Raw genomic sequence first — 20,019 nt, forward strand, 5'->3', positions numbered from 1 at the left:
AAATGGAGGAGGTATTAACACAGTATCATGTACATAGTTAAAAACAGCAGCATGCAAAACAGTGCCCATTTGGGGGGAAAAAATGGATCAGAATAGGTGCCTAGGAAGGTCAGAGAATGGGGTTAGGTCTAGGGATAAAAGGGAATAAATAAATACACAAAAGAAATGAGATCAGCCAGACACACCACCTGCTTACCTTTCCCTCCTCATTCGCCCTTGCCCCAAGGGAATTCCCCAGAAGTAATCACAGGACATGCTGCCCCATGACCTTGCTCTCAGCTTCATTTATTCTTCACACTGTATTTTTCATGACTGAGTAATATTCCAGCCAGAATTTAAAATCATTATTTATTGTTGAGAATTGAAGCGATTGCTGTCTCCCCCAAGTGGCTGCAACTGACGAACTTTGTCAGGATGGGATTTCTCCAGACAGCTTCTCCCCCGCCACACCCCGCAGGGTCTGCTCTGTGACATTCATGGGCCCCTTCCTCTAATAACGAAGAAGTAAAAATATATATTTTTTGACTGCCTTGGTACAAAGACAAATATAATCCAGGGTGGACTCATAATTATATACTTGTCATTAGTCTATTCATTTTTTCTTCTGAATTTGAAAGATTAAAATTAATTTTATTTTTTAAAAAATATTTTATTTATTTATTTGACAGAAAGAGAGAGATCACAAGTAGGCAGAGAGGTAGGCAGAGAGAGGAAGGGAAGCAGGGTCCCTGCTGAGCAGAGAGCCTGATGCGGGGCTTGATCCCAGGACCCTGAGATCATGACCTGAGCTGAAGGCAGAGGCTTAACCCACTGAGCCATCCAGGCATCCCTAAATTTAATTTTCATGGGCACTAACGTTTTGGGTAAGTTTTCCCTGTCTCGTGAGTTATAGATGAAATCAGAGGCCCAGCCTGGACTAGAACCCAAGACTCAGTTAGGCAGCCTGGTACTGTTCACCATGATAAGCAGATACACCAGGACCCACACTGGTTTCCATCTGTCTTGAAAGCACACAGACCATGCATGGGACAAGGGCACTAGTGTCCTGGTAGGTGGTTAACAGGAGCTCACAGGAGGAAAAAGCCCTGGTCTATAACATTTGCCTATTGTATTATTTTATTTTATTTTTTGCTTATTTATTATTTTTTTTTAAGTAGGCTCTATGCCTAGCATGGAGCCCCATGCAGGGCTTGAACTCACAACCCTGAGATCAAAACCTAAGCTGAGATCAAGGGTCGGACCCCCAACCAACTAAGCCACCCAGGCACCCCAACATTTGCCATTAAGCTGTCGAGATGACATCACTGAAGAGAAGCTGGGAAGAAATTCAGAGTAGCTCGCCCTTATATAACATTTCCATTATACAGATACAGTTGTCATAAGTAACTTCAAGAACATAAATGCTAGCAAAATGCAGTCAAATAATGAAAAAGTGATGAGTTATAAATACCTTTGTTTTTAACATCATCTATTTATGTTTTCATCACTTAATGTGTGATCATGGCAGTCTGTCAACTGGCTCGCAAACATTTCTGAAATTTTAAGTCAACTCTTGCGAGCAGGCACAAACTGACTCCAGCCTGTCACTTGCTGAGTGACCTACCACAGATGGTCTTCTGGGCCCAGACCTGGACAGTGATAGAAGACTACATTTCCCAGAAGCCTCCTCTCCCAGAACCGCCCTGGTCTTGGAAAGCTGTTACCATGGAGATGGGCAAACAGACAGCCCAGGCTGTCCTCAGAGGGTTGAGGAGGGAGCAGAGGACCTGAGGTAGCTGGTGGCAGGGTAAGAAGTAGAGTGGACGTGGGAAGGGGGCTTTTTCTGCTTGGGGGCTTTCTGCCCTCATCTTTCTGGGGGAAGGGGTGTTGGGCACTGCTGCCAACGAGGGGTGCAGAAAAGGGTCTGCGGGGTGAGGAGGGCCTCTGGGCAGGGTCTGCCCTCTCCAAACTGGGCTGTAGTGGACAGGGCAGCCTGGTGTGGGGGATACGTGTGGCAGGTTCTAGCCCAGTCCACCTCTGATAAAGGTGTCTGGGACCTCGGGCTCAGGTCCTGTCCCAGTGCCAGTCACAGCTGTGACCCCCTGCTGCCCGCATACACTTTGTCCTTCTCTCCACTTCCTTCTTCACTTACCTCTGCCCCTGCCCCATCCCTTGTAGGGCTTCCCTATGTCAGTAGGCCCTGAAGCGTTTCCAGAGCCAGAAATCTATGGGCTCAAACCCTAGATCTGCTACTTACCAGCTCTGTGTGATTTTAGGGACTTCCCTTAACCTCTCTAGGTCTCCATTTTCTCATCTGCAAAGTGGGTACCCAATGAGGGACTGCCTCTGAGTCTGTAACAGAAAAACTCAGTTCAGTGTCCTATCTCTTTTACTTCTCACTCAGGACACTTCAGCCCCAACACTTCTGGTCACCAAATGTGTGGGGATTTCTCCCCACCCCAAGCCATTTCTCTGCGACTTCCGTCCTGCGGGCCGACACAGGGCTCGACCCCGAGAGCACAGGCTATGTCACCCCCCACACACCTGCCCCTTGCCCAGGTGCCCAGTGACAGCCTGCCCTTGCCTTTTTGGGGCCTCGGCTCCAAGTTTGGTCATGTTACCTTTCTTTCTTTCCTTTTCCCTCTAATCCCTACCTCTCTAACATCACTTGCCACAAAGAGAAGATAGTGGTGAATAATTAAAATAAATAAAGCAACGTTGGTAAGTTTGGGCACCTGCTGTAGCCCGGACCGTAGCTTTCAACCTGCAGCCTGCTCTGTCTTTGTCTCGGAGGGAGATCTGCAAATGTTAGAAACGTGTTCCAGACATGCTGACCCCAAGCTAGGCTTTCTCCTTGATGGAAGGGAAGTTGAAGAGGGGCTCACTTCCCCCCCTCTAAACCACCTCCCAGAGACACAGGTGGTCTTGGGGGCAGAAGTGGGCCATTCTGAGTGCATTTATCCCTTCCACGGGTTCTCTGTCTGGAGACAGCCAGGGACGTGCCGGGATGGAGGTCCTGAAGGAGAAAGTGGAGGAGGAGGAGGAGGCTGAGCGGGAAGAGGCGGCCGAGAGAGGCGAGAAGATGACGAGGCCCCTGGAGACGCGGAGGGAGGAACCGCCCATGACGCAGGAGATGCTCAGAGACCTGGAGAAGAAGCTGTCAGAGATTGAGATCGTCATCCCGGAGCAGCCCTTGTGCGTGTCAGGGTGGGGGCTCTGGGCCAGGCAGCCCTGGCGAGGGTCAGACAGGGGCCAGGCAAAAGAAGAGCCTAGACAGGGTAGCGGCCCCAGGGTTGGGAGGCAGGACCGGACCTAGAGGGAAGCAGATATGTGTGAGCGCTCTGCTTTCCGTCTGCCTGGGCCGAGTCCCCTCTCTGCCCCTCATGAGCTGTTTGACCCTGGGCAAGTCACTCAGCCTCTCTGGACCTCTGTTCTCTTCTCTGTTTAGAAGTGCACATGATAATAACGATATCCCTTTTCTGGGCAATTGTGAGGATTCCAGGAGAAAGGGATAGAGTCAGCTACGGTGGGCGGATGGCTCCCTGTGGGCCAGGCGCAGCCTCACATGGGCTCAGGCCTATCCTCTCGTGGGCACAGGATCGTTACCAAGGACACTATCGACATCTCCAAGCTCCCGCTCTCCTACCGAAGCAACACGCTCAAGGAGGAACACTTGCTGCAGGTGGCGGACAATTTCGCCCGCCAGTACAGCCACCTGTGCCCGGATCGTGTGCCCCTTTTCCTGCACCCGCTGAACGAGTGCCAAGTGCCTGTAAGGCCAGGTTGTGGAGGGCAGGACAGAGGCTGGAAAGCAGAGGGTGGAGGGGGTGGGCCAAAGCTCGTGGATCAGAGCTTGTATCTGAGGACAGCAGAAACTCAAATGCCAGTGGGCCCCAGCAGGCTCGATGTGAATTACTCTGGGGAAGATGGCGAGGGGAGAAATTGTGGTGGCCTGGAGACCCCAGGCCCAACAAAAGGGCTGGTTGGACCACCGCTGTCTCCAACCCCAGACACCAGCTCTGTCCTGGAAGGACAGAGAAATGAAATGAAATGGACCGAGACCTGAGCACTGGCCTTCTTCCTGCCAGCCTTGAGTCTCTCTAGGCCTCAGTTTCTCCATCAGTGTATGGAATGGCAGAATAGGAATGCTTGCAATGCTTTGCAAACAGTAGCCCATGGGCTGACAGGGACTCACAGGCTGTTTGACTTGGTCCACGTGGTGATTTTTAGCATTTGTAGGAGCTGCCAGCATGTGAGACTCAGTGACTCCCCTGCAGGTCCCCGCCCTCCCCCCCTTCTTTTGAGCTGGTAATGCTGCAGCACTTACTTGCCCAGCTGCAGTCAGTGAGCCTGCAGGGGTGGGGCTGGGGGGACCCTGTGCTGGCAGGCCTTCCTCACATCTACAGGGAGACCCTAGAGGTGCTGTTTGGGACCCCGGACAGCAGCCCCTTGAGGGCTCTGCCAGCACTAGTCCCCTCACACTGGGAGGGTGCTTGAGAGCCAGACAGACCAGCGCTGCTGCTGCCAGTGACCCTGAGCGAATCAGCTCACTTCCCGGAACCTCAGTTTCCCCACCTGCCAGTGGGCCTGACATACAGGGCCGTTGGGGGAGCAGGAGGTGGTGCCTGGGCTGGTGGTGCTCAGTGGGGTGCAAGCTTATTCTACATTCAGTTCGGCCTGGAGGGGCGTTGAGGGACCCCTTTCTCCAGCTCCTGAGGCACTGCGGGGAGCCTGAGGCCCAGAGAGGCCTGGAGAGCCTTCCGCACTCCCCCCACTCTAGGCTCTGGCTTCCAGGGTGCATCGGCCTCCCCCAGGAAGGGTGCCCTCTCTGGGGCCTGTGGTCTCTCCCCTTGCAGAAGTTCGTGAGCACAACCATCCGGCCCACGCTGATGCCCTACCCCGAGCTCTACAACTGGGACAGCTGTGCCCAGTTCGTCTCAGACTTCCTCTCCATGGTGCCCCTGCCTGACCCCCTTCAGCCAGTGAGTGCCACCCCAAGGAGCATCCTTAGGCCCTTGAGGCTTAGATGAGAAGCCAGGGAGGTAGGGAGAGGGAGGCTCAGGCCACAGCCCATGGTCTGTCTGGTCTGAGTCCCTCAGAGCTCACCCCCACACCAGGGGGTGGGGGTGGGGAAATGGGCCCAGAGAGGGATGGCCACTTGCCTGAGGTCACACAGCAAGCCTGGTCTCCTGGCTCCTACCTCTTTGCCTCCTTCTGCCTTCAGAGTCTTCCTTTTAAGACTTCAGGAGATGGGGAAAGGAGAGAGGGGGAGGACCCCGTTGCCTGTGACCTGCGGCCCCATCTTGGGGTTTCTGTCCAGCTCAGTCTGTTTCCCAACTGAGAATGGAGGGAGCGAGGGAGAAAGGGGTGGGTACATGGTGGAGAACTGAGAAAGGGAAGGGAAGGAAAGATCAATCAGAGAGCTTTAGACCAGAAGCTTCCATCATCCACAGGGTCGTTCCCATCAGGAAGTCCTCGGGCACTTAAAAGTACAGGCAAATGTGGGTTGTGCTTTCTACACAGGCTGTGGCTCCCATCCCATTTTTAGGAGGCTCCCAACTTGACAAAGCAGGGGAGCCTGGGAAGGGGTGGGGATCCAGCCTGTGCACTGGCCCAGTGCCTAGCTGCTGGCCAATGGGGATAGATGGGGAGGTGGGGGTGCTGCGGGGCCGGCGGTGCTGACCAGCTGTCGCTGACCAGCCGTCTCCGGCCAGCCCTCGCACCTGTACTCCTCCACCACGGTGCTCAAGCACCAGAAGGGGAACTGCTTCGACTTCAGCACGCTGCTCTGCTCCATGCTCATTGGCGCCGGCTACGACGCCTACTGTGTCAACGGCTATGGCTCGCAGGACCTCTGCCAGATGGACCTGACGCGGGATGTGTGTCCGCTCACCATGAAGCACAAGGAGGTATGCGGGGCTCCTGCAAGACGCACCCTCCCTAACACAGTGCGTCCCTGTGTCTCCCAGCCCTGCCCAGCCGCTCACCGAGCCTCTGCCGGCTGCTTGCGGTCCATTCCAGCCCGGGTGGGTCTGTCCCTTAGGCACGCACAGCTCAGTTTTCCAAACCGCTGTCCCCCCTTCCCTTGTCCTAACTCACTTTCAGCTACCGCTCCTCGCGGGGTGACTTCTGTGACCGCTGCATGGCTTCTGTCTTAGGTCACTCTCCCCCAGATTTACCTGACATGTGATAAAAATCCACCCAGCCGCTTTCATGTAAGGAAAAAACAGACAAATGGATAGACATTTTGTTTGCTCTTTTTTTCCTCCATCCCCCAATTCAAAAGACTCCCCCTTTTAAAAAAGATTTTATTGGGGCGCCTGGGTGGCTCAGTGGGTTAAAGCCTCTGCCTTGGGCTCAGGTCATGATCCCAGGGTCCTGGGATTGAGCCCTGCATCGGGCTCTCTGCTCAGCAGGGAGCTTGCTTCCCTTCCTCTCTCTCTGCCTGCCTCTCTGCCTACTTGTGATCTCTCTCTGTCAAATAAAAATAAATAAAATCTTTAAAAAATAATAAAAATTTAAAAAAAAATTTTATTTAGTTATTGAGAGAAAGCAGGGGTGGGGGGAGAGAGGCAGAGGCAAAGAGGAAATGCCAAGCAGCCTCCCCACTGAGCACGGAGCCCGATTCAGGGCTCGATCTCACAACCCTGAATCATGGCCTGAGCCAAAAACAAGAGTTGGTTGCTTAACCCTCCCAGGAACCCCCGCAAAAATTTTTAATAGCAAAAAATTACCGCTAACCCTCCAGCAGGTTGTGGTCATGTTTTTCTCTCTGCTGACTGACAGCCCCCCATGGCTAGAGGCTGCTGTGGACACAAGAAACACTCTTAAAAAAAAAAAAAAAGATTTTATTTATTCATTTGAGAGAGAGAGAGAGAGAGAGAATATGCATACGGAGGGGGAGAGGCAGAGGGAGAGGGAGAAGCAGACGCCCTGCTGAGCTGGAGTTCAGTCCCAGGACCTGGAGATCATGACCTGAGCTGAAGGCAAACACTTAACCATCTGAGCCACCCAGGTGCCCCAAGAAACACTCTTAAATGCATTTAATTTTAGGAATCAAAAAGCATCTTTTTGCATTTGAGAACTAGCCACAGTACAGACAGAAAATGTTGTTTGTGGACTGGACTGATTCCAGGGCTCCGTGATCAGAGTCAGGCCCCAGCGGTGTCTGGGGCAGGAGACCCGGCGGGGCCCAGGCCCCACCTGGTGGACTCCAGGGTGCGGAGACCGACATTTCCCCTCCTCGCTGTCCCAGGCCCTGGGGACATCTGCAGCTTCTGTGGTGTTGTGCCCAGGACACTTTTCTTGCCAGCTAGCACACACTCAGGCACACACATGCGCACGCACACACACACATGCACACGCACGCACACAGGCTTCCGTCTCCTTCCTAACCCAGCAAACTCTAAGTCAGCGCCTGAAACCCTCCAATGACAGAATCTGGGAACTCCAACTCCCCACAATTCGCCCACTTTCTAGATCAGATCCGGATCGTAGGCAGAAAGGGCCATGGGCAACGAAGGGGAGAAGATCACATCCCCCGATCCCTGTGGTGCCTGGCACCTCACGTGGGCATTTCCTTGTCTTTGCTTCTCAGAACAAGCCTGGGGAGATGGTTCTTACTGTTTCCGTCCCATTCTCCAGAAGGGCCTGAAGTCAGGGAAGTGGGAGCCGAGGCTCCTGCATTTAGCACCAAAAAGCCTGGGGGCCGGGGGTTCCGGAGCAGCTGTGACCTCCTGGTCCGAGGGCTGGGCGATGCAGGGCGGCTGATCCTTCTTCTCTCGTTGGGTGACAGGTGGTGCAGGAAGAAGAGAAGGTACCACCTAAGAAGTACGCCATTAAACCGCCCAGAGACCTGAGCAGCAGGTTCGAGCAGGAGCAAAAGATGAAGAAGCAGCAGGAGATCCAAGGGGAGAAGGAAAAGCGGTGGAAGGAGGAGGAACAGCGCCTCCTGGTGGGTCCCTTCCTCGGGTCCCTGTGCTCAGCTCTCCAGGAGAGGCGGCTAGCAGCGGAGAGCCGACACAGGGCAGGGAGGGGATGTGTCCGTGGACCCTAGATCCACATCCCCCCCCTCCATGCCCCGCCACCCCCCACCTCTGCCCAGCAATGTGGGAATCTGTCCCTGGTGGTCAGCCGGCTTCTGCGATAGATTCCTCATATCAGAGAGCTCTACTGCGTGAGGCCACGCATTCATTCCATGCTGGGCTGTGATGTTCCCCTGGTTCCAGGCTCTTGCCCTAAAGACCTCCGTGCATACACTGCCCATCTGTCCTCCCTGCTCTCGGTCCTCCTAGGTCTCCATCGTCCCACCCACCCTCCAGCTCTCCTCTCGTCCACCCTCGTCTCTCCCCTGCTCCCTCTTTCCCTTCCTTCCTCCCTTTCCTTCCCTTCCATGCAGTATTTGCTGAGCATCTCCTCTCGTCCAGGCTCTGTGGATGCAATAATGAACGTGACAGTCACTCTCCTTCCCGGGGGAAGCCGAGGAGGAAGCCCCACAGTGGCCCCTACCTTCCTTTGGATAAAATCCCACCCAGAATGGCAATGCAGAAAGCCAGTAAAGCCCAGATGCTCTAGGGCAGCCAAAGGACCCAGTTCGTAAACTACAGATAAACTCGGACTCTCCCACTGTATCGATAAGAAAACAGGCTCAGAAGTGAGGTGATGTCCTCAAGGTCATGCAGCGAGGAAAACTGCACTCTGGACCGGAAGTCAGCTCTCCTGCTGGTTGTCCAGCCGTGGGGAGATGTTTGGGCCCCGACACCCCCCTTCCCACCCATCGGTCCATGCTTACCTACTTACCCACCTTCCCTGTGCAGGAGCTGGAGAAAGCAAAGATCGACCCCCTGCATGGCCTCCGGGTGCACGCGTGGGTCCTGGTGCTGTCGGGGAAGCGCGAGGTGCCTGAGAGCTTTTTCATTGACCCACTCACGGCTCGCAGCTACAGCACCCAGGACGACCACTTCCTGGGCATCGAGAGTCTCTGGAACCATAAGAACTACTGGGTCAACATGCAGGACTGTTGGAACGGCTGCAAGGTACTGGGCCCAGCGCGGGGCCAGTGTGACAGGCAGTCCTGGGGTGGGGTGAGGGTTCCCTGTGGGGCAAGCTGGCTGCCACAGAGCTCCAGACTTTCCCCAGGGCTGTCTCTGTCCAGACATAACCAGACATAACCATTCTAATATTATTATCTAATATGATTAATATCTCTTTGAAATGTGTATCCTTACAAAATGTGGATTGTTTTCGTATGAATGATTTTTTTAAAATATTTTATTTATTTGACAGAGATCACAAGTAGGCAGAGAGGCAGGCAGAGAGAGAGGAGGAAGCAGGCTACCTGCTAAGCAGAGTCCGATGTGGGGCTCGACCCCAGGACCCTGGGATCATGACCTGAGCCGAAGGCAGAGGCTTTAAACCACTGAGCCACCTAGGTGGTCCTGAATGATTTTTTTTTTAAATGATGTATTGAAGTCCAACATACATGCAGAACAGTAAGCTTATCCTAAGTGTACAGTGAATTCCCATATTTCTATGTGCATATACACAGAGGTGTCTGTGTGTGTGTCTTTGTGTATACACATAAATAAAACCCAGTGCCACATAACATAATTTAGAAATACATGCACACGTTTGGGGAAGGGTCCTAACTGGACACAGGAGGGCTTTCTGGAGTGTGGGCAATGTGTTATTTCTTGATCTGAGTGCAGGAAACCAGGTGTGTCCAATTTATGGAAATTCATTGAGCCGCCCACCTGAGTTCAGGTAGGCTGGATGAAAAGCAGCTGGGGGTCCCACCCCACGGAAGAGAAATTCCCACCTGTCTCCTCTGTGCAATTCCTTGTGTGCCTGCCTAGTCCCCCTCTCCCCAGCATAGGGAAAACCCGTGAGGTGGCCCTTTTTCAAACCTACCATTTCCCTGTCCCATAAAATGCTACTGGCTTGCGTCTGCTCTAAACTCTGCTTGGGACGCTCCCCTGACAGGGCGGGATAACCTCCATATCCCGGCCCATTCCAGGCCAGAGAGCTGCCAAGTCTCATGGAGACCAACAGCAGGATTTCTTCATGGGAGTCTGGCGGAGGGGGCAGGTCTCAGTTTCCCTGTTGAAATGAGGAGGATGGGCATGGATTCGCAGAGGCTGCCGGGAGCCGACATTCTGCCTCTCTGAGACCCAGGCCCGGGTCTCACTTCTACTCTGGGTGCAGCTGCCCGCACCCCCCACCACCGCCCCGTGAACAGGATGGGGCGTGCTAGCCCTGGGCTGTGCTCAGCAGATCCTTCCTCCATCAGGACTTGGTCTTTGACCTGGGAGACCCTGTGAGGTGGGAGTACCTGCTCTTGGGGACTGACAAGCCTCAACTGGCTGTGGCTGAGGAAGAGGACGACGGGATGAATGATGATGAAGATATGGAGAACCTGGTGGGTCTTCGCGGCGTGGGGGCCGGCGGTGGGATGGGGCTTCCATCAGGCCAACCCGACCAACATCTCTATCACGTGTGTGTGTATTGGAGGGGAATGGGCCAGAGGAACCGATTGTAGATTCCCCAAAGCAGAGGGGCCTGGACCATGCTCTCAATTTATAGATGGGCAAACTGAGACCTAGACAAGTCCATGGACCTGCCCAGGAACTCCTGGGGTTGTGGGGGGGGGGGCGGGTAGGGAAGGGCTGGGACTTGCATCTGGGTCTCCTGGCTCCCATGCAGCCCACCCTGGTCAATGCCCTGTTTCTGTAAAGAGCATGTCCCAGCAATAGGGACCGCAGCCCTGGGCTCACTTCCAGGCCTTCCTGCATAGCCACCATGATCCCCCTCACATGCTTCCAGGCCTTTCTTGTCTGTCTTCGCGGCCCTTCATTGGCCTGGGGCCTTCCCCCTGGTGTCAGCGTCCTTCTCCCATCGCCTAGTCGGGAGCCCTTCTAGGCAGGTCTCCGTGAGGACCTGTGCCTGGGTGTCGGGGCCCAGAGGCCTTAGCTCTTGGCTGTGACACCTTGGGCAAACTTCCCAATCATGGAGAGCTTCAGTTTCATTGTCTGTATGTAAAGTGGAAGGGACGAGGGGTTGAGATCAATTATATCCGCAGTAATAGGACTAGGGATATCAGGGGGCCAGAGCTGCCATAGCCAAGTATCACACACTGAGAGGCTTAAACAACAGAAATTAATTCTCTCCTAGTTCTGGAGGTCCAAGACCAATGTGTCAGCATTTTGGCTTCTTCTGAGCCCCTCTCCTTGGCCTGTAGATAGCTGTCTTCTCTCTGTCTTCACGTGGTCATTCTGTACGCATGTCTTAATCTCTTCAAGCAAGGACACCAGTCATGTGGGATTATGGCCCACCCCCAATGGCCTCATTTTACCTTAACTACCTCTTGAAAGAGCCTATCTCCAAATATAGTCACCTTCTGAGGTCCTGGGGGTCAGGACCTGATTAGGGGGACACAATTGAGCCCATCACAGTCCGGAACACTCCCACGGTCCCCAGGGCCAGGAGGCACTTAACCTGAATTAGCAGGTGCTTAACCTGAATTAACTTGTCCAAATCTTTACAGCCACCTGGTGAGGTGGGCGTTCATATTATCGTTTATCATTATTGTCATCCTGTTTTACAGATGGGAAGACTTACACACAGAAGGGGGGGAGTAATATACCCAAAGGTCAATGGCCAGTGAGTGGTAGAGCTTGGGCTTGAACCTGGGATCTGACAGTCTGGCTCCCAAGTCTGCGTTCTGAACAGGGACTCTGTTCTATATCCTCTGGACAGCTCCGGGATAAAATGAGACCGTGGCCACGAGGAGCTTGGTACAGCATCCTCACCTCTGGAGACCAGAGAGCCTCCCTGGCAGTAAATCTCGGGGCACTGCCGCCCCCTGGTGGCCTCTAGATGTAAGCAACGTTTGTGGAACGTTTGAAATTGAGAAAAACTCTTCCCGGTTTTCACAGTTACCTCGCCTGAGGACCATTTGTGTAAAGCAGGTCTTATTTTACAGATGGAGAAACTAAGGCTCGGAAAGGAAAACAAAAACAAACAGGAGGGAGGTGGTGTCTCAAGTGATTTATATACATTCTATCTGTTCATCCTCCCTCGTGGTCCTGTTAATAGGAAACAGGCTCAAAGCAGTGAAGGGACTTACCTGCCCAGGTGTGTGGGCTGCACCCTGCAGGTGGGGCTTGGGTCCACCAGACTCCAGAAGCCTCTCTCTTAAGGGAGGACCAGTGGCTGCACATGGTGCCCACGCTGACTGACTGAAGGTTGGGCACACAGGGGCTGGGATCACTGTCCTAGTCAAGTGGGTCAAGGGAGGGTTCCTGCGCTGCCGCCTCTTCCTCTCTACCACATCAGAGATGCCCGTGACTCTGGCTCCCCTGGGGGAGCTGAGAGACCCTGTGGCTGGGCCCTGGGGGGCAAGACGGAGGCTCTGCTTCTAGCTTCCGCTCTCAGGACCAGGCCTGACCAGAGCCTGCCCCCTCCCCGCCTCTCCCCACAGGGCAAGGAAGATGAGGACAAGAGTTTCGACATGCCGCCTTCCTGGGTGGAACAGATTGAGATCTCCCCTGAAGGTAGCCTACGTGGATCTCTGTTCCCTGGCCTCCCCAGGACTGGTTCAGGGGAGTCCGCAGAAGCTGCCTGGGCCCCTCATTTCCACCCCTCCTGCCTTCCGTCGCACCCTGGTCTGAGCAGGGACTCTGGGCCGCCTCCTTCCTGCCTTGCGCACTCAGCTCCGTGGACAAGGGCCTGGCACTGCTCTGGCATGCAGGAGGGGGCTCGGTTGACCTGTCCTGGCTGATGGAGTGTGGGTAATAAACGACGGAGGACCAGGGCCCAGTCATTCCTCTCCCTCCCCCGCCCCCTGGTCCCTGGCCGGGAGAAGGCCAAGCTGCGTAGTACCCAGGGGAGTGGAGGTGTCCGGACCTGGGAGGAGTGGCTCGAGAATGCAGCCGGGCACGGACACTGGAGTTCTGTGCCAGCATCTAGGGGCTGTTGAGGTTCCTGTTTTGAAGTGACGAGGCCCACAGCGAGGGCATAGGCTCTTCCAATGGAGTGGGAAGGGCTAGAGAGGGCACCACGGACAGCAGCGGAGGAACACGCAGCTCAGGCCTCTGGTTTGGGATGCTGGGAATAGGTGGGCAGGAAGGGTCTCCAGGAGGAGGAGGAGTCTGAGCTAAGTTTTGAGGGGTGGGAAGTCAGCCCAGTAAGGGCAGGAAGGGATGGTGGCTCCAGCAGAGAGCGAGCCATGCGGGCAGAGGCCTGGCAGTGAGCGAGCGGCATGGTCTGGCTGGCTCCCCTGGCCAGGCTCGAACCTGAGAACTGTTCCAGGGCAGATCCCTCTGCCTACTTCCCTCTGCCTCCGCGGACCGGGCCTGGGGCCTGGAGGAGTTTAGTGCCGTGACCCAGTGAGTGGCTGCGTGGGATCAGCCCTCCTGTCCCCCGATCTGGGGAGGAGGGACCCCAGCCCATTCTGCATCCACAGCGTTCGAGACCCGCTGCCCAAATGGGAAGAAGGTGATCCAGTACAAGAGGGCGAAGCTGGAGAAGTGGGCCCCGTATCTCAACAGCGATGGCCTCGTGTGCCGCCTCACCACCTACGAGGACTTGGAGTGTAAGGCAGGCAGCCCCGGCTGCTGGGGCAGGAGAGCCAGGTTCCCCAGCACGCTTTGTGACCTTGGGCACGTCACTGCCAGTCTCTTGGTGTGAGTGTGGGCCCCGCTGGCCTCTGTGTGCTGGGAAGAGGGTTGTGGGGACGGAGGCTGGGGGGAGCTGGCCTTCTGCAGCAGGCACCGATTGGTCCCCACAGGTACAGAGACTTTGGAGATAAAGGAGTGGTACCAGCACCGGGAGGACATGCTAGAGCTGAAACACATCAACAAGAACACAGGCCTGAATATCGACTACTTCAAGCCAGGCCATCCCCAGGCCCTGTGTGGTGAGTGGACCCCACTGCCAGTCCAGCAGGAGTCCGGAGGGTGGTGGGGGGGAGGCAGGCAACAGACAGCACCCCTGCTTCCCTGAGCAAATCAGATGTGTGGGAGGTCAGAGGAAGTGCAGAAAATCCAGGGAAATGTGACAAATGTGCCTCCAGTAAAGTAAAAAACAGTGGCCACAGGCCCATTCTGCGGTTAAGGCTGGGTCCATGGCGGGGGGGCATATTTCAAGGGGTCAGAATGCTGAGCAGCAAAGCCGATACATGTGCCCACAAGGACGATGCAGAGAGCAGGGGTGTGGCCATGAGCCCTTGAGGCTCGGGAGCCAGGGAAGGACACGTCTTGAGAGAGAATCAATAGCTTAACTAAGGACGCACAAAAAGAAAAACATAGTGTCAATATAGATCTGAAAAAGGGATTCGTCTCACTTGGTGGTTGAAATACAAGGAAGAAAGGCGTGAATAAATGAACGAAGGAAATAAGGAACCGTCTCACAAGCCTCGTGTTGCAAAGATGACAAAAGTGGTCCAGTGAGGCATGAGCCAAGCAGCAGAGAGTTACTCCCTGTCACCACTGGTAGGACAGCAAATTGGTGCAACTTTCCGGGAAAGCAGTTGGGCAACATAATCGTAGCTTTAAAATATGTATGCTTGGGTTGCCTGGGTGGCTCAGGTCATGATCCCAGAGTCCCAGGATCGAGCCCCACATCAGGCTCCCCGCTCAGCGGAGAGTCTGCTTCTCCCTCTGCCCCTCATCCTGCCCATAGTCTCCCTCTCTCAAATAAATAAATAAATAAAATATTTTTAAAAATATTTAAATATATATTGTTATATATTTACATTTATTATATTTATATTTAATATATTTAAATATTAAATATATTTATATTTTATATAAAATATATAAATATATAAAGATTTTTATATAAATAAAATATATAAAAATAAATATATTTATATATATTATATTTATATATTAAATATATTTAAATATTTAAAAATATTTGACCAACAGTGCTACTGCTGGTGAATTTGCCCTGAGCAAATAATAGGCAAGAATTACAGAATGCACACTGCGGATGTTCCCCTCGGTGTTGTTTATAACAAGTTTAGAAACAACCTGAACCCAGCAGTGGGGCATTGGCTAATAACTCACGCTCACCCATGAGCACTCAGGGACTCCCTGGGGCCCTGGGTCGGGTTCTCCAGCCAGGAGCCAGTGTACCTGGTCTCAACCCATGGACTTCCGGGACCCCACTTCCCACCGCAGTGCACTCGTACAAGTCCATGCAGCCTGAGATGGACCGCATCATGGAGTTCTATGAAACAGCCCGCGTGGATGGCCTGATAAAGCGGGAGGAGACGCCCAAGACAATGACAGAGTACTACCAGGGACGGTCCGACTTCCTCTCCTACCGCCACGTGGATTTCGGGGACAGGGTCAAGAAGTTGGCTCTGAACAGTGCAGAGTCAAACCCCCGGCCGATGGTGGTGAGCTCTCGTGGGGCCTGGGGACAGGGTGCCCACTCTGTCCAGCAGGCTAAGGTCACCCTGGGATGGGGAAAACAGCACCTTTCCCAAGGGCCCTGTCCTGTTTTACAATCCCAGTGCTGCCTGCTGTCAGACTGTGCCCTCCAGCACTGGCCCAAGAATGTGTTTTTTCCTTACTATTATAATAAGAGCACCCTCAGAAGGGTGTCTCTCCAATATTAACATGTGTTAATAGGTTTGGTTTGGGTAGATCCCTGTAGCACTCACTTAACCTTGAATTGTGCACTTTTTTCTCCACATCATTACAAATGGTTTGGCAACTATGTTTAATGGCTGTGTACCAGAGGAGCTCTTCCTAGCAGTAAGGGTGTTTAATGATAAAGCAGGGTGCCTGGAGAGGTGGTGAGCTCCCCATCTCTGGAGGTGAACAAGTAGACTCTTGCAAAGAGAGCTAGAGAAGAAATGCAGCACCACACAGTGCTGAGGTGGCCTGGAGCTGAGAACCCACAGGGCCACGGGAGCCGTTGTCTGGCTAGGAAGGGCTGCTCCACGCAAACCCCCCAAAGCCTCTAGAGTCCAGCGTCCCTGAGTGTCCTTTACTTCTGCCCACAAGGGCATGCACAGATGTCCCCTTTCCCAACTCCCATCCTGTGATGTTCTGGCCTCCCAGAAAATCACGGAGCGGTTCTCCCGCAACCCCGCGAAGCCCGCAGACGAGGACGTGGCGGAGCGCGTGTTTCTGATCCCGGAGGAGCGTATCCAGCTGCGTTACCACTGCCGAGACGACCACATCACAGCCTCCAAGCGCGAGTTCCTGCGGCGCACGGAGGTGGACAGCAAGGGCAACAAGATCATCATGACGCCCGACATGTGCATCAGCTTTGAGGTGGGTCTGGGGGTGCCCTTGGCGGGCAGGGCTGGGCCGGGTGGGCAGGGAGAAGGTCTGGGGGCCCCCAGTGCCAGCCCCGTGACTTGGGAACACTGGGATGGAGACTCATGGTTCCCAGCCCAGAAGTTCATCTCTGCCCCTTGGGAAAATCAAGAGCTCCCATCTGAGGACCCTCGTCTTTGCGGCTCCTCTGAAAATCTTCCCCTTTCCCACCAAGAAAGACTACCCAGCAAGCCAAGACTTTTCCTTTGTCCCTTTCCCCCAATCCTGGACAGAGCCGATCCCAGATCCCGGGACCAACACTGGAGTAGGAGAGAGTCCTACCACCTCTGCAGGACTGACTTTCCTCATTTAAACCCTCTCTCTCCTGCCACATTCCTTAGTCCCTCTGAGCCCCCAGTTCATCTTCTTTTATTATCTGTGTTTTTGTAGATGAAGAAACTGAGGCCCAGAGAGGTTAAGCTAGCTGCTCATGGTCACACAGCTAGAAAATGGCAGAGGAAGATTTGAACCCAAGCAGTCTGGCTCCAGAGTCTGCTCCCTGCCTTAGCCATTGCTGCCTGTCCTTGTCACCAAGTCCCTGTGCTTATTGTCCCAGGTGGAGCCCATGGAGCACACCAAGAAGCTTCTCTACCAGTACGAGGCCATGATGAAGCTGAAGAACGAGGAGAAGTTGTCCAAGCATCAGGCCTGGGAGTCGGAGCTGGAGGTGGACCCATGGGAGCATGGACTGGTAAGAGGGGGCATGGGTGGAGGGTGTCTTAACTGTGCCCTCCCTTACTTCCCGATTCAGGTGCTGGAGATCCTGAAGCTTCGAGAGGAGGAGGAGGAGGCGCACACCCTGACCATCTCCATCTATGACACCAAGCGCAACGAGAAGAGCAAAGAGTACCGGGAGGCCATGGTGAGCGTTTCTCCCCTGCCCGGGCCCTGGCTTTTCCCGGACCCCTCCCCCACAGGCCTCCAGGGTGGTAAGGATGATTAGGAACTCTGCCAGGAAGCCCTTTATAGGGGATGACATTACTGACGTCATTGTGGCCATCCATCCACAAGGCCAACCTTGTGGTCATCCTTGCTGGGCAAACATTTCTACAATGATCTGAAGAGTATGCAGGGTCCAGACCAGGTCTCCTCCAACCCAGCTCCAAGGGTAGGGCCAAACCGAAGTCTCTACTGCATGGGGACAGAAGGAAAATCCGGCACCCACCTCCACTTGGGGCTCCCCTCAAGGTCAGGACTCTGGCCACAGCCTGAGTTCTCAGGCATCTGCAGCTCAGGACATCCGGGTCACACCCTCAGACTGCAAGGCCCATTTGGGGTTTTCAAGACCAGCTTCTAAATCCCCTACACCAACCAAGTGGAGAGTTGTAAAAATAGCTTGGGGTTGGTGAGGCAGGACAGGACATTAAATAACTGGCTCTTAAGACTCTGGGGATGGGTGCTGCCCCCCCACATCTCCAGCCTCACTGGCCCCATGCACCGACACAGGCCAGAAGGAAAAGGGAGGGAGTTCCTGGCAGCTTTCGATTTAACATTGCTATAACCACCATTTATTGCGCAAGCTGAGCATGAGTGATGCACCAAGCTCAGGCAGAGACGTGAATCCACATAAGACAGAGTTGGCTCTGAGGGACAGCAGAGAGGTCCCCTCTGATGCCTCAGTCCCAGAGGCGCCAGGGACCAGGATCTGGATTTAAGGCCTCATTTTGGGTGGTCCCGTGTTGCTGCGGAGCCGCTGGGGAGGTCTCTGTGGCCCTGGATGGCCCAGCCCACTCCCACTCACCTTGGCCGCAGGAGCGCGTGATGCACGAGGAGCACCTGCGGCAGGTGGAGGCCCAGCTGGACTACCTGGCCCCATTCCTGGCCCAGCTCCCTCCAGGAGAGAAGCTGACACGCTGGCAGGCCGCGCGGGTCAAGGACGAGTGCCTCAGTGACTTCAAGCAGCGGCTCATCGACAAGGCCAACCTCATCCAGGCCCGATTCGAGAAGGTGTGGCCAGTCCCCCTCCCCGAACCACCCCGCCAGGGCAGGGGAGGGCACCTCGGGGTCCGCCTCCAGAAGATGGACCCAGGGCTGTCTGCTCACCATCTCCAGCACTTGGGAGGGACCCATGAGGGCATGAGTGTTATCAGTGTTTGGAGTTTCCAGAACGTGGAGTTGTCCTTCCTGGTTCTTGCCTGTTGGGTGGAAGGGTGGCTGGAGGGTAGGTGGTGGATGGAGTGGATGGGTGGATGGAAGTGGGGGTGCAACAACTCCTAGCCCTTGTCCCATCTCTCTCCGCCACATACCGTGTGGTTGGCATGCATTATCCCACTGAGTCTCGACGACATGCTCTATGCCAGGCGCCGGGGGCGGACAATGCCCTTCATTCGCACACAAGCTCTGAAAACCTTGGACACTTGTTCACAAGCCTGTCTCTGCCTTGAGCCTTGCTCCTCCTGGACACACTATCCCTCTAAACATGTACTGGCTCCCACGCGGGGCATTTTGTGGCCCCCGCTTCTGCTGCTCTGGCCTCTGTGGGTGGTGGCGGCAGGGCCGGCCCTGGTGAGGCTGTCCAGGGACCAGTGGGGATTTCAGCGGCAGTCTGGGTGAGGGCCAGCCCTCTTCACCCCACCCCTGTTCTCTCCTCCCCACGCCTGCAGGAGACCCAGGAGCTGCAGAAGAAACAGCAGTGGTACCAGGAGAACCAGGTGACCCTGACACCTGAGGACGAGGACTGGTACCTGAGTTACTGCTCTCAGGCCATGTTCCGTATCCGCATCCTGGAGCAGCGGCTCAACCGGTGAGAGGGCGTGGGGAGCCTGGAGAGGACCCCCGGGAGGCTGGGGTGGGGCTTCATGAGCCCTGGCCACCTCCTGTTCCTCCGTCTGATCTCAGTCACAAGGAGCTGGCCCCACTCAAGTACCTGGCCCTAGAGGAAAAGCTCCACAAGGACCCACGCCTGGTGGACTTCCTGAAAGTCTTCGCCTGAGGCCCTCATGGGACCTTGGCTGAAACTGCCTCCAGAGCCTGACCTGAGCTCCCTACAGCCAGCAAGAGGCCGTCCCCTCGGGCACCAGACCTCACTGCCACACCACCTCCCAGCTGCCATGTCTGCTCCTGCTTCTCATGACGTTCCTATAAATAAACACACTATCTTTTTTTTTTTTTTTTTTAACTATGTTCAGTTAGCCAGCATATAGTACATCATTAGTTTTGGATGGAGCATTCAATGATTCATTAGTTGCGTATAAACACACTTTTCATGGGCCGCTTGTACCTCATGTTCCACAAGTTCTGAAGGAGGCTTCCTCTGCTTTCCTTCTCTGTCTATAGCCTAAGACTCCCCCCTCCCACTCACCTTGGCCCCTTCCTCAATTGCTCTCTCTCCTTCTCTCCATTGGAGCATTGAGTCTTCGAGGCACCTCTGCAGATGGTCCCACAGCCACCTGCAAACAGCTGGTTAGTTGTTTGCAGCTGCGGTGGCCCAGCTGACACAGTGTAAGTGGCAAGGCCAAGGGGCTCCGCCCCAGAATGCGGGGACTCCACACCAGACTGCAAAGAACAGCATCCCAACTCCAGTTCTTACCAGCCACTATTTAGCCATCTGTGAAATGGGATGACACTATTTTTGTCTCACAGAAGACTTGAAAAGCAGAGAGGAGCGGAAGTGGCACATAGAAAGCACCCAATGTTAGCTTAAAAAATGGCCAATAAACACATGACAATGTCAAATTCATTAGTCATCAGGGATATGAAATGCCAC

At 54.5% G+C, this 20,019-nt stretch overlaps 1 protein-coding gene across 2 annotated transcripts; it reads left to right on the plus strand.

The window, feature by feature from the left end:
- Positions 1 to 1,668: 1,668 nt before the first annotated feature.
- Positions 1,669 to 19,420, plus strand: DRC7 (dynein regulatory complex subunit 7). Of its 2 annotated transcripts, XM_004744260.3 has the most exons (18): positions 1,669 to 1,786; positions 2,971 to 3,174; positions 3,577 to 3,751; positions 4,836 to 4,961; positions 5,694 to 5,888; positions 7,775 to 7,933; positions 8,796 to 9,014; positions 10,268 to 10,396; positions 12,458 to 12,530; positions 13,442 to 13,570; positions 13,766 to 13,894; positions 15,162 to 15,382; positions 16,053 to 16,268; positions 16,870 to 16,980; positions 17,065 to 17,175; positions 18,066 to 18,260; positions 18,917 to 19,056; positions 19,152 to 19,420. In XM_004744260.3, the coding sequence occupies exons 2-18, from the start codon at positions 2,987 to 2,989 to the stop codon at positions 19,243 to 19,245; spliced, it is 2,610 nt and encodes an 869-aa protein (XP_004744317.1). In that variant the 5' UTR covers positions 1,669 to 1,786; positions 2,971 to 2,986; the 3' UTR covers positions 19,246 to 19,420. The 2 variants fall into 2 exon arrangements, with proteins under 2 accessions (XP_004744317.1, XP_044932052.1); XM_045076117.1 differs by lacking the exons at positions 1,669 to 1,786; positions 3,577 to 3,751 and having other exon boundaries at positions 3,049 to 3,174.
- The last annotated feature ends 599 nt before the right edge of the window (positions 19,421 to 20,019 follow it).

This window comes from Mustela putorius, unplaced genomic scaffold (genome assembly GCF_011764305.1).
Source record: "Mustela putorius furo isolate JIRA1106 unplaced genomic scaffold, ASM1176430v1.1 tig00000174_pilon_pilon_pilon, whole genome shotgun sequence".
Classification (NCBI taxonomy): domain Eukaryota; kingdom Metazoa; phylum Chordata; class Mammalia; order Carnivora; family Mustelidae; genus Mustela; species Mustela putorius.